Source organism: Lissotriton vulgaris, chromosome 1_1 (assembly GCF_964263255.1).
Source record: "Lissotriton vulgaris chromosome 1_1, aLisVul1.2, whole genome shotgun sequence".
Taxonomy (NCBI): Eukaryota; Metazoa; Chordata; class Amphibia; order Caudata; family Salamandridae; genus Lissotriton; species Lissotriton vulgaris.
The window spans coordinates 1639455840-1639466885 of record NC_141685.1 but is presented as its reverse complement, the minus strand read 5'-3'; the positions used below and the strand labels follow the sequence as shown (position 1 = coordinate 1639466885).

Genomic DNA, 11046 nt, shown 5'->3' with positions numbered 1-11046 from the left:
TTCTGTCATTCTAGCTAACTCTACCACAAGTTTGTTTCACCTCTTCCAGTCCTCCAAACCCGTTTTCTTTCACAGCATTTCTTTCTCACTCTCTTTCTCCATCCGCATCTCTCTCCTGCTCTGCACATTGTCCAAACCTTTTCACCGAATATACACTTACCTTCATGATGTTATGGTTGTTTATTTTTTTGGGCATAATGTTTTTGCATGTTGCTGTGTATGTTCTCGATATTCTGACACACAAGCCTCTGTAGACCATTTGTAGGACAAATGGTCCTTGAAACGGCATATTGCATTCGAATCACTGTTTGTAGAAAGTATGTTTATCTGTGCTGAAGGCCATGTCTTATTACTTGCAAGCCTCCTTAGAGGCCTGGAAAAACAGAGCGCTCCTTCAGTTGTTTGTGTGGCACCATACTAAATAAATCTCTGTCTTCTACATGTTTAGGCCTCTCCAGAAGTACCTGTGAAAAAATGCGCTACACTGGCTTCCCACTCTTTGGAATCTTCTGGATGTGGATCCCTGCATTCAGCTGTCGGCCAATCATGGTCGACCAGCTTCGGGCAGATGCCAAGAACCTCACCAGGACCATCATGGCCAGACTGCAGGAGCACCCCAGCCAGGTATGGGGCTGATCATTGATATTAATCCCAAAGTCATGATTGACACCTTTTGTTCAAGCTGGAACCCAAAAATGCCATATTACCATACCTCCAGAAATATATTCTAGACTCAAATGAGATAGGGGGTTCTTTCCTGAGCACAGAATTATCGAGTGGAGCACAACACAGTCACAGCGACACTAAAATATAAACCAAAATCCAAACTATTTAAGTCAAATTTGTGATTCCTACTCTGTTCCCCTCTTTGTGGAGCACAGACCTCCAGCGTATGAGAGAGCATCTTTTCTGATTGATTCCGCTAGAAACCTTAGGATTTTTTGGGTTAAAGCATCCCAAAGTGCGTACTATGCGCCCCTGCCCCTTGTGCACTTTATATTTAAACCACTGCATCGTTTTCATTGGAGTATGGCACAGACCTTGTACTAATGAACTATCTACCATCTTGAATGTCTCTACTGTATCTTTACTCTTTCGGAAATGTGACTCCCAGTATTGCACGCAGTATATGTTTCCTAGCAACTAATGCTTGTTAAACTTGCTAGTCAATCAGTATTACTACGATAGGGCTATAGGGCTGCATTGAGTAGCAATGACATTCAAATTCTCCACAAGGCAAACCAGAAGGGGCCAGCCTATGGCTGCTAGGAAATATGCCATATAAGTTAGATAGCCATACCACATAATTTAGATATCCTTGCTACATAATCCTTGTGGCCGTGACAAGAATATTGCACTTTAGAATCTTTTGCGGGATCTATCTATCTATCTATCTATCTATCTATCTATCTATCTATCTATCTATCTATCTATCTATCTATCTATCTATCTATCTATCTATCTATCTATCTATCTATCTATCTATCTATCTATCTATCTATACACATGCCCACAACCATATATATATATGCGAGCAGTGGAGGAAGCTGAGTGACATACATATATGTATATATACATATATATATATATATATATATATATATATATATATATTTATTTATTTCTTTATTTTATCGAGAGAGTTTTGTTTATTCAAAATTCTACCTACCAAATCAGATTCACAACTTGGAGACATTTCCCAAAAACTTTTTTATGCGATTGAATTCTCCTGCAGGCTTTTGTTGATCGTAAACAAGTTTATCCATTCTCTTGTTTTTTCATACTTCACAGCCTTCATGAAGACTTTTGCTTTCTGAATTGCAACAATTTTGTCAATTTCATAAAGTTTGTGAAGAAAACCATTTATGGTTGGCAACTTCACCCAAACATGAAAAAGCACTCACATTTTCTATGACAAGGCAATGAAAAGAAATATGGACCAATACATTTTTTAGGACAACTGTACTAATAACCACACATTCGTTTAATTATTACTACAGTGCAAAGATCACAGTTTCGTTTATTAACATAGTACAGCAAAATTGACATTAAACACTTTTTACTGCCACATAGATTGCATGTAACAATTATGCCAGAAATGTACATACATTTTTACACTTTCCACATTTTAGGTCAATCCTTTGTATTCTAGTCTGACATTATGAGGAGCAGTATAACCTATATTGTGATGAATACTGTAGACATTGGGAGGGCATCCTCAGTAATAACATGTGATATGTGTGTTTTTTTCATTGCAAATCAAATGTTCCTTAAGCACAAAAAACAGTAATGTCATTTTTCTCTTGCACAGTTCTATTTCCCGATGAATCTGAAAGTTAGCGGCCTTGACTTCATCCCTGGAGAGCGCCCCATGGACAACTTGGCCTCCGTGGATGAGACCCTAGACATCTTCCACACAATCCTTTCAAACCTCCCCCTGGGCAACATGGAGCAGATCCTGAACGACATCGAGAACCTCCGGCGCATCCTCCAGTCCCTTAGCCAACTGCTGGGCTGCAGTGATCAGAAGAGAATTGACATGGACACCCTGGGGAACCTGACAGAGGAGTACGCCAAGTCTCCGTACACGATGGAGAAGGTTGCAATGGACAGGTTTCACAAGAGCCTCCACAAAATTGTCAAACATTTGGACCACACCATGAGCTGTTGAGGGGGACAATTGCACCCACCATGAACATTGTTCTATTAAACTTCAAAGGGCTGTCTATGAGGAGAGCACTCTAAGCCAAAGATTACCAAGTTGAGGGTATCCACGGTTATCACTAGTTCTCAGACATCCTCATAGGAGATCAGAGAACAAGGTTTCTCTCACTGCACCGCAAAATCTGCAAAGGGGTCAGAGGCCCCAGAGATTTCAAAATACACTTAGGATCAATGGGTTTCCAGTCGACCTGTGAAAACTCACCAGATAGTGATATTTTTGCGTAGTCTACATCGTATTTATGAACATATTTTATTAATGTTATTTATTAATTATAAAACATTGTGATACGCTCAATCCATTAGAACGTTTTAGAGGGTGAAGCCAAAGTATTTGCACATCTTATGTTTGAAAGAGGACAGTCTCACACAGGCGGGGGGGGGGGGGGCGGGTTGGGCTTTTATAGACTGTTTAACTATGAGTGGATGAGAGAGAAATATGTTTTTATTTCTATTTAAAAGACATCTTTTTACATAGTGCTGGTGCAAGTATAGACCACTGTGTTCTAATTGTAAGATTATAAGAACTGCAAATTTGTGCAAATAATCATTTAGCCAATTGTCCTTGGACTTTTAGCGGTTAACCAGAGAGACATCTTTAACATTAAGGCACATTTAATATACATAAAAGGAATAGAAGCCAGGACCGTTAAGCACTCTGCTGACACGGCAGCCATTTTGGAATGGGGTATAGGTACTCCCTGAGGGTACTGCTACTGGGCTATGGCAGAAAATTCAGTTCATTGATAGGTCCATTACGTAGGGATATGTAATGCATAAATAATAGCAACCATTGACATTTCTAATTGAATGGAAAAGTGGTCTTATAAAAATTATTGATTTCGGGTTGCATAGCAGGTAATTGTGAACTATCTGACTTCGTTCTGGATCAAAAGAAGGCAGCAGTTTCATTTTAGTTCCACAATGGCTGCTCATTGCACTCATTGTGAACAGGCTCAGTTCAAGGCTGGCCCCGCTCTGAGCGCACTTAGATTGATGTTTGTTATTTAAGTTGATATCAGTTTCTATGAGGACCTTGTTCTCCTTTTACAACGTATTTATTAATGCCAGTTGCTTTCCATCTTTTCAATGTTCTAAGATTGCTTGAGTTTAGCCCCTGGCGGATTTTCAAGCAAGAGGAGGCAAAGAGCATCTTTTTTTAAAGAAAAAGAAAAAATGTATTTATTTATTTATTCTATGAACTATTTTTAAAATAAAGTTTGTACTAAACATTTCGTTTTTGAGTGATATCTGGTTGTTGTTTTTTCGGCTAGAACTTTTAGACCTGAGACTTTCATCATCACAAAAAATATTGTTAAAGGAATTTCAGGGCACCCAACACAGTGTTTGATTGCCTCAGAGATAGAGAGAGAGAGCTATTCTTATCCCTCCTCCGCCCCCGCGAAAGATTTTATGATTTTGCAATTTGCAACAAAATTGCAAAATCTGTGCTCTTGTACATTTCCCGCAATTTTCACCAAAGTCCCCAAAAAAATTGTAATAAAAAAAGGAAAAAAGACAAACCCGTTTTTTGTTGGTTCTCTGCTGTCGCTAGTCCAATAAGCAACATGTCAGCAGGCAATAGTGGTGTTAAATTCCTGTGTTGCCTGCCTTGACAGCACTTGCATATGCAAGCCTCTCCCACTTCTGTGCAGATAGCCTCATCTAGCACCCTTACTTTTATGACACTCCCCTCTCTGCAGCACCCTGTGAATCCTGTTGCACTGCTGGGCCTCTCTCCTTCCCACCCTCTGTGCTCCCACTGCAGAGTTACCTCTGACACCCGACTATCCTCCGGCTCCTTCCATATCCGTGTGTCCTATCGCCCCCTTGCCCTTGTCTCCTGTGACCCAATCCCATCTCCCCCCACTCCGCATGACCTCTCTGCTCCTCCACTTTGCCTCCTGTGCCCACCCTCCTTTCGCGACTCATCCGCCTTCCCACCAGATTCTTCTCGGACCACCACCATGTCTCAGGTGCATTCTGCTACCACATGTAGCACTCGAAAGCAGATTGTCCAGTGCCTAAGAGTGCAACCTTTTAGAGAGTTTTAGAACTGAAGTCTGCACTCTCTGGCGCTGAATAGCCTCCCACTCCGCGGAGTTGTGCTGATGGAGACTCTGCTAGGTTACAGGCCGTGACTTGGCAGTCTTCAGCATTGACGGACCTCAGACCAAGCAGTATTTTTGTGGTAAACACATTTTCTGACTTTTGCAAAAAATATGTACATTTTGTGGAGTTAAGCAGAAAATGTAGCTTCTTCTTGCTGCAAAATGTGCCAACCCAAGCAGCGAGATCTTATTTATAGATCTTCCACAGCACCAGGACTGTTGTTTTACAGGTGTAAGAGACACGTCATTTCTCAATCACTAACAGACTCAAGAGCCTAATGCAGTGTGTGTGCAAGCCTCAGAGGCATGGAGATCCTATATCACTCACAAACCACCCCATGGCCAGATTTTAATGAAGTGGGTATCCACTCCTCTGAGGTATGGAGCTTCTCTATCACTAACTAATCATCCCCTGGACTAGACCATAATGCAGAGTGTGTGCACGCCTCTGAAGCAGTGGCCTTTTCTCACAAGCAAACCACTACAATACCAAAACCAAGGCATGGAGTCATTCTGCAAATGTCACAAACACACTGTCTCAACTTCATGGACTAAAGAAGTGTGCCTGTACTTTACAAGAGCAGGGAAACACTGTACCAATGCAGAGCCTAAAACAGATCTCATACGGAATAAACAACCACCAAAGTCCAATGCAGACTGTCCCGACTCCTCCACTCTTCTGACCAGAAATGTCACCAGAGTGCCCACAGGCGGACTGGAATCTCACTTTCTACATATTCAAAAAACCCTCACTTACACTGTGCATGGGTGAAAATGCTCAATTCTGAAGTGGTGGTTTGCCATGTTATGGAACGAAGTGTCGGTTAAACTAGACTCAGAGCTGCTGCGGCAATGGTAAATATGGAAGGTTTGCCTCTGATACGACTTACGATTTGTCGGATAATCATATATACTTGTTTCATCTTCGTCTTCTCCTTTAACCATGATTTATTCACTGGCTTTTGCAGTAGGCGGTTATGTTCAGTCTATGCACCCCTATGTCCAACTACTGTATAGAGCTAGATGAAGGGTGACAATGTTATTATTAAGATATGGTGCCCATGTACAACACAGGCAGCAGGGCACAGAATGAGAGGAAGTGTGACTGAAGTGCAACTAGGTTCTAGAGCATCGGATTCTGGTCCATTCTCCAATCCTATTCAAGGATGGGTGATAGCCAAGACCAACATACAAAGTAAACATTATCCCTAAATCCAATTTAAAAAGGATAGAGAATGCCTTGTCAGCAGTAAAAAAAAGCATATAAAAACAGTTCAGAATAAATGAATGATCATATAGTCTTTTTAAGCTACCATAAGAATCTGTCTCTCAAAGCTGCAACAATTCAAGTGCCTAACGTAGGCTCTGGAGGTCAGAGCCCATGCCAAAATGATTGGATATCTACATAAGACATTTATATACAATGAGCCTGAATTGAACTCAATTTGAAGAGTGTTAAGGGTGATCCTGAAAGTCAGGCCTGGAGCCGGCCTACATTTGCCCTAAGTTGAACCATTGATAGGAATGTTCGACGTAGTTGGTCTACAGCAGATGTCATGTCATTTACTGTTGCTGGGCATATCTTACCACATTAACTCTGCCACTCTAATACTGCTGTACCAGCCAATCCGAGTGTCCGCTTGTCCATAGTGGTTATCATCTTGTAAAGGCTATGGCAGCAGTAACAGTAAGCAGTAAGGTCACTTCAAGCTGGTTTACATGCCTCTTGTGAGGTCAACCTCTTGCCAACTCTGAGGCTGGAAGCCGGTAGCTTTACTCATACCTCAACATGCTTTTGGCCTCAAGTGAGCAAGTGTCCATTGACTTACCACACCCGAACACACCACAGAACCCCAAGGGACTGGTGTTCCCTCAGAGTGAGCCAGGTCAGCCCAAACCCAAACTATTGGTGCAAGCCCTGACAATTGGCAACACTGACACACACTCAGTGGCTAATTAAAAAACTGGTGGGAAGCGGGCCCACTACATGATTGCTTAACATTCATTTGATGGACGAAAGCCAGAGATGGTCAAGTTACATGGCCGTCCATGAGAGGAGCAGCTACTGCCCTTTCTTTTTCTTTTCTAATCCTGACACTGCCCTGACTACCAAGGCTATAATATATGGAGATGGAGGAGCATAAAGTAAACCGGAAAGCAAGAGACCTCTCTGTTTAGTTTATGTACTCTCTATTCATTGCCCTTCGCCTAGTCCTTCAGTAGCAATAGAAGGCTGGTGAGGGGCAAAGGTTGTATGAAAGGTTCATCATCCCAGTGTTGTCACTGGAGATCAAAGGGTGCATGATTTCACTTCTGCAACTTGCGGAATTTTAGCTCCTGTATGTCCATGTAGAGTTAGTGCAGCACTTTGTAACTGGATAAGAACCACTGAAAAGCAAAGCAAGTGTTCTTACAAAGACCTTTGTACTAAAGTAATTTCTCCTCACCAGTGATCAGTGAGATTTCAAAATAAGGTGAGTGATTTACAATAATTGTGTTTTTAAATGCAACTTGTATTTGTCAGTCAACTGAAGCAAAAACATTTCTATCTTAGCTCGCTTCAGTCTTACTAGACATGTACTCTCAAGCCTAGACAATCATAGCCTATTGGTGAGCCTTGACTTTGCCGCTGATTCTCTTCTCCACAACACTTACAGTCGGTAACAGTGCTGCTTGAGTTGTTGTTACTACCCAACGCGTGTTAGATTGGGTTGAACCATTCTATACATTTGTTAGCCTAATCATTTCACACAAAAGGTAAAGTAGGCCATCCACAGCCAACATTTTAACCTTTCTTAATTTAATGGCATTTCAAATTTTTTACCTGAGATTGGGTAAATGTTGGACTACAACAGGTTTTCTGGGGTACATTTGCCAACACCGCCCCTGCTTTCTTTGGTACTTTTACTATCATCGACAACTGTGTGTGATGTCCTATTTAATGATGGCTTTGAAGTGGCAAGATGATTGTTGAAGGCAAGCAACATGGACATTTCTTTTATTTCCCCAAAAGACCTGCCCTGGGAGGCTTATCAAAGTTTGAAGGTGCCACTATATGAATAATACATTCTCTGTTGCCAGAAAAATTTCATTTCAGGCAAAGTCTCGGTTACATGATTGAAGGTCACTGGACGTGTTCACTGTGGTTTTAGTCTATAGGGAGAGAATGTGTTACTTCCAAAATGACTGATGGTTGAGAACATGGCTTCCAATATACAGTCAGTGTTTCAACTTTTATTAGCCACTGAATGGGACTTGACTTTCTCATTCTTTCGCTTCTGAAAGTTGTAATATTCACTTACAGTGGACAAATACCAGCGTTGGCATGCACTACCATCCGAACCAAGCGATGGAGTGTGATCATTTTTTGTGTGACTCTCAGTAGCAAGTGCACTTTGATTATAATTATTTAACAGAAGGTCCAGGAAAAGTTAGTATATTTCACACAATAATTGACAGACTGGATCATCACAAATTAAATAAAGAATATGTTTTAATGTAATAGTCAGCGACGAGCTGGTTCTTTTCGTTTTTCTTTCTTGAATGTAAATATATTATGTATTTATTCTGATAAGCAGGGCAGACAATAACAAGAACAGCCAACACCTGTTTCGCCTCTTGTACGCCCATGCCTGGAGGCTTTTCAAGGCTAAAGTAAAAGTGCTAATTTAAAGGGTGGGTGAGACCGGGTTGTATTCATTGTTCAATAAGGCTGCATCCTTATACAAGAAGTGAAAAACTTATAAAGTCAAGCGGGAGAGGTTTCTGAAAGGCCTGAGGTCATCTGGGATAAGGCTTTGTAAGAGAACACTGAAAACGTCATGGAAATCCATGGTGTTGCGGTCGCAATCGGGTCTCTGCAGGCCAACAAACAGGGCTGGGTTAGTAGTCCAAAGAAAACAAGGCTTCTGAAACCTCTTCCAGTTTTCCACTCTTAACTTTGTAAAGTATTTCGTTTCTCATATAAAGACGCATCGTTAACAAAGGATTAGCGTACCCTGGTCTTACCACCCTTTAAATTATCACTTTTAAGTTCGAATTGAATAATGCCCCTGGCCTGCACACCACAAGGAACGAACCACGTGTGAGCTGTTCTAGAGCATACCCTGATTATTGGAATAAGAATATATTATAAATAAAGACAAGAAAATAACAACAAAATGAACCAGTTCGACGCTGATTAGTACATAAAACACATTTTGTCTATTTCATTTATGATGACCAATTCTATTCCTGCACGCTCTCTTAAATAATACTAGCCTGTGTGGGCCACGGGGGATTTACCCACACAGAGGATTTGTCAGGCACACTTTCAAATTATTCTAAGCCCTGTCCAAGAGGCTTAGAATACACAAGCAATTTTAATTATAAACCCTTAGAAATTACCACAGGTTCACACATGAATGCAAACATATATTATTCTTCAAAATGCATCTTCACTTCTCTTCAAAATGCATCTTCTCTTCTCATGGCGCTGTTGAAATTGGATTATTCTCTCACTTAAAGATGCCCTCAGACCATATTTATTGAGAAACAATGAGCACATTTCCCTGTCCTCCCAAGCCATAGATTTGAGCTTTCTGCTCTTTAAAGGGTGTTCTCCTTTGAGTCCTATGAAAAGTTTGAGGGGGCTACTCTGCTATGTGTGTGTCTCCTTCCACCTCTTGCAGATTGAGTCGAGATTACGATTCTGCTCAGGAATCATCACCTTCAATCTCTCTATACTGATTTGAGATTTCTGCTTTGCAATGAATCTATGTACTTCAGCCTCTTTTTCGACTGACTTGAGATTCTCACTCCCTTATGTTAGCTAGATTTCACATTGGATGCATCTCCAACGACCACCTTATCAATAGATTAGAGATCGCTTACTGAGCCGTTGGTTCATCTCCTTCGAGGTCCCTAACAATAGGTTTGTGTGTATAAAGAGTGCTTCTCCTTCATACTCCCAGCCAATGTATTTGAGCTCCTCCTCTGCAATAATTTACCTCCTTTAACTACAGCACAAAGTAAGTTGAGACTCCTTACTCTGCAGAGAGTGCATCACCTTTTGCATCCCCACCAATAGGTTTGATCTAGTTCTCTGCAATAGATGCATGTCTTACAATCTATCTACCAATCGATTTGAGATTGATGGTCTGTATAGGGAGCAACTCTTTAAGCAACGCATCGACACACCATCCTAGAATGAACATATCCCTGCAAGCTCCAGATCAATGGGTCTGAGCTAGCCAGTCAGCAACAGATGCATCTCTTTCGACTTATCAACCAATTTGAGATTTCCTATTTTGCAAAGGCTGCGTCTGTTTCGACTTCTCCACTTATATATTTCAAATTGCTAACTCTGCAATGGGTGCACCTCATTCGAAACTCCCTATAAATAGATTTAAGATTGCTTACCCTGCATTCGGCACATTTCTTTCAGCTTCTTTCTCAATCGATTTGATTCCCTACCAATACATTTAACATGGTTAAATCTTGAATGGGTGCACCTCATTCGACCTCCCAATGAATGTATTTGAGATTGCTTGCTCTGATATAAGTGCCTCTACTTCAAGCTCCCTACCAATGCATTTGAGATTGCTACTTGGAAATGGCAGCATCTCTTTTGAACAGTGTAGCTTCTATCACCACTCAGCAATTGATGCATCTCATTTGACATCCCCAAAAATTGATTTGAGATTGCTTACACTACAATGGGAGCTTTACTTTCAAATTCTGACCAAAGCATTTGAGATGGCAACCCAATAACAGGCCCATCTCCTGCAAACTTCAGACCAATGAATTGCTCACTGAGCAGACTGGACTATATCTGGAAACTCACAGATTTTGCGTTAATATGATCAGAAAAATCTCTGTTACCCCTTTCTGTCAACCCTTAACACTTTCTACCACACTCAATTGATGATGAGTACAGCTAACTGTCTTCTTACCTTTGGAGTCTAGATGTGGCTTTGGAATGTTGTTCCTATTTTGGGACACAAAATTATTCTCACAACCTGCTGTAAGTAGCGCTTTTCTCTTCTTTCACATCCACAGATTCCATAGGTCTGCTTCACATTTCCATCTCCCTTGCTGTACATGAAGACATAATTGTTATGTTATGTGTTTTTGTAAAGCACACTATCACACGTGAAGGTATCATGGGGCTGATCATAAATTTCATTTAATAACATTATTTATCCTACACTACATTGAACCATATTCACTAATA

At 40.9% G+C, this 11046-nt stretch overlaps 1 protein-coding gene across 1 annotated transcript; it reads left to right on the top strand.

The window, feature by feature from the left end:
• Nucleotides 1-380: 380 nt before the first annotated feature.
• On the top strand, nt 381-3948 carry LEP (leptin). Its single transcript, XM_086918873.1, has 2 exons — nt 381-624; nt 2312-3948. The coding sequence occupies exons 1-2, from the start codon at nt 475-477 to the stop codon at nt 2669-2671; spliced, it is 510 nt and encodes a 169-aa protein (XP_086774999.1). The 5' UTR covers nt 381-474; the 3' UTR covers nt 2672-3948.
• The last annotated feature ends 7098 nt before the right edge of the window (nt 3949-11046 follow it).

Excerpts from the sequence above, each read along its gene's own strand:
- LEP (XM_086918873.1), top strand. The coding sequence starts at position 475 with ATGCGCTACACTGGCTTCCCACTCTTTGGAATCTTCTGGATGTGGATC. Across the intron at positions 625-2,311 it reads TGCAGGAGCACCCCAGCCAG|TTCTATTTCCCGATGAATCT; the intron begins GTATGGGGCTGA and ends TCTCTTGCACAG.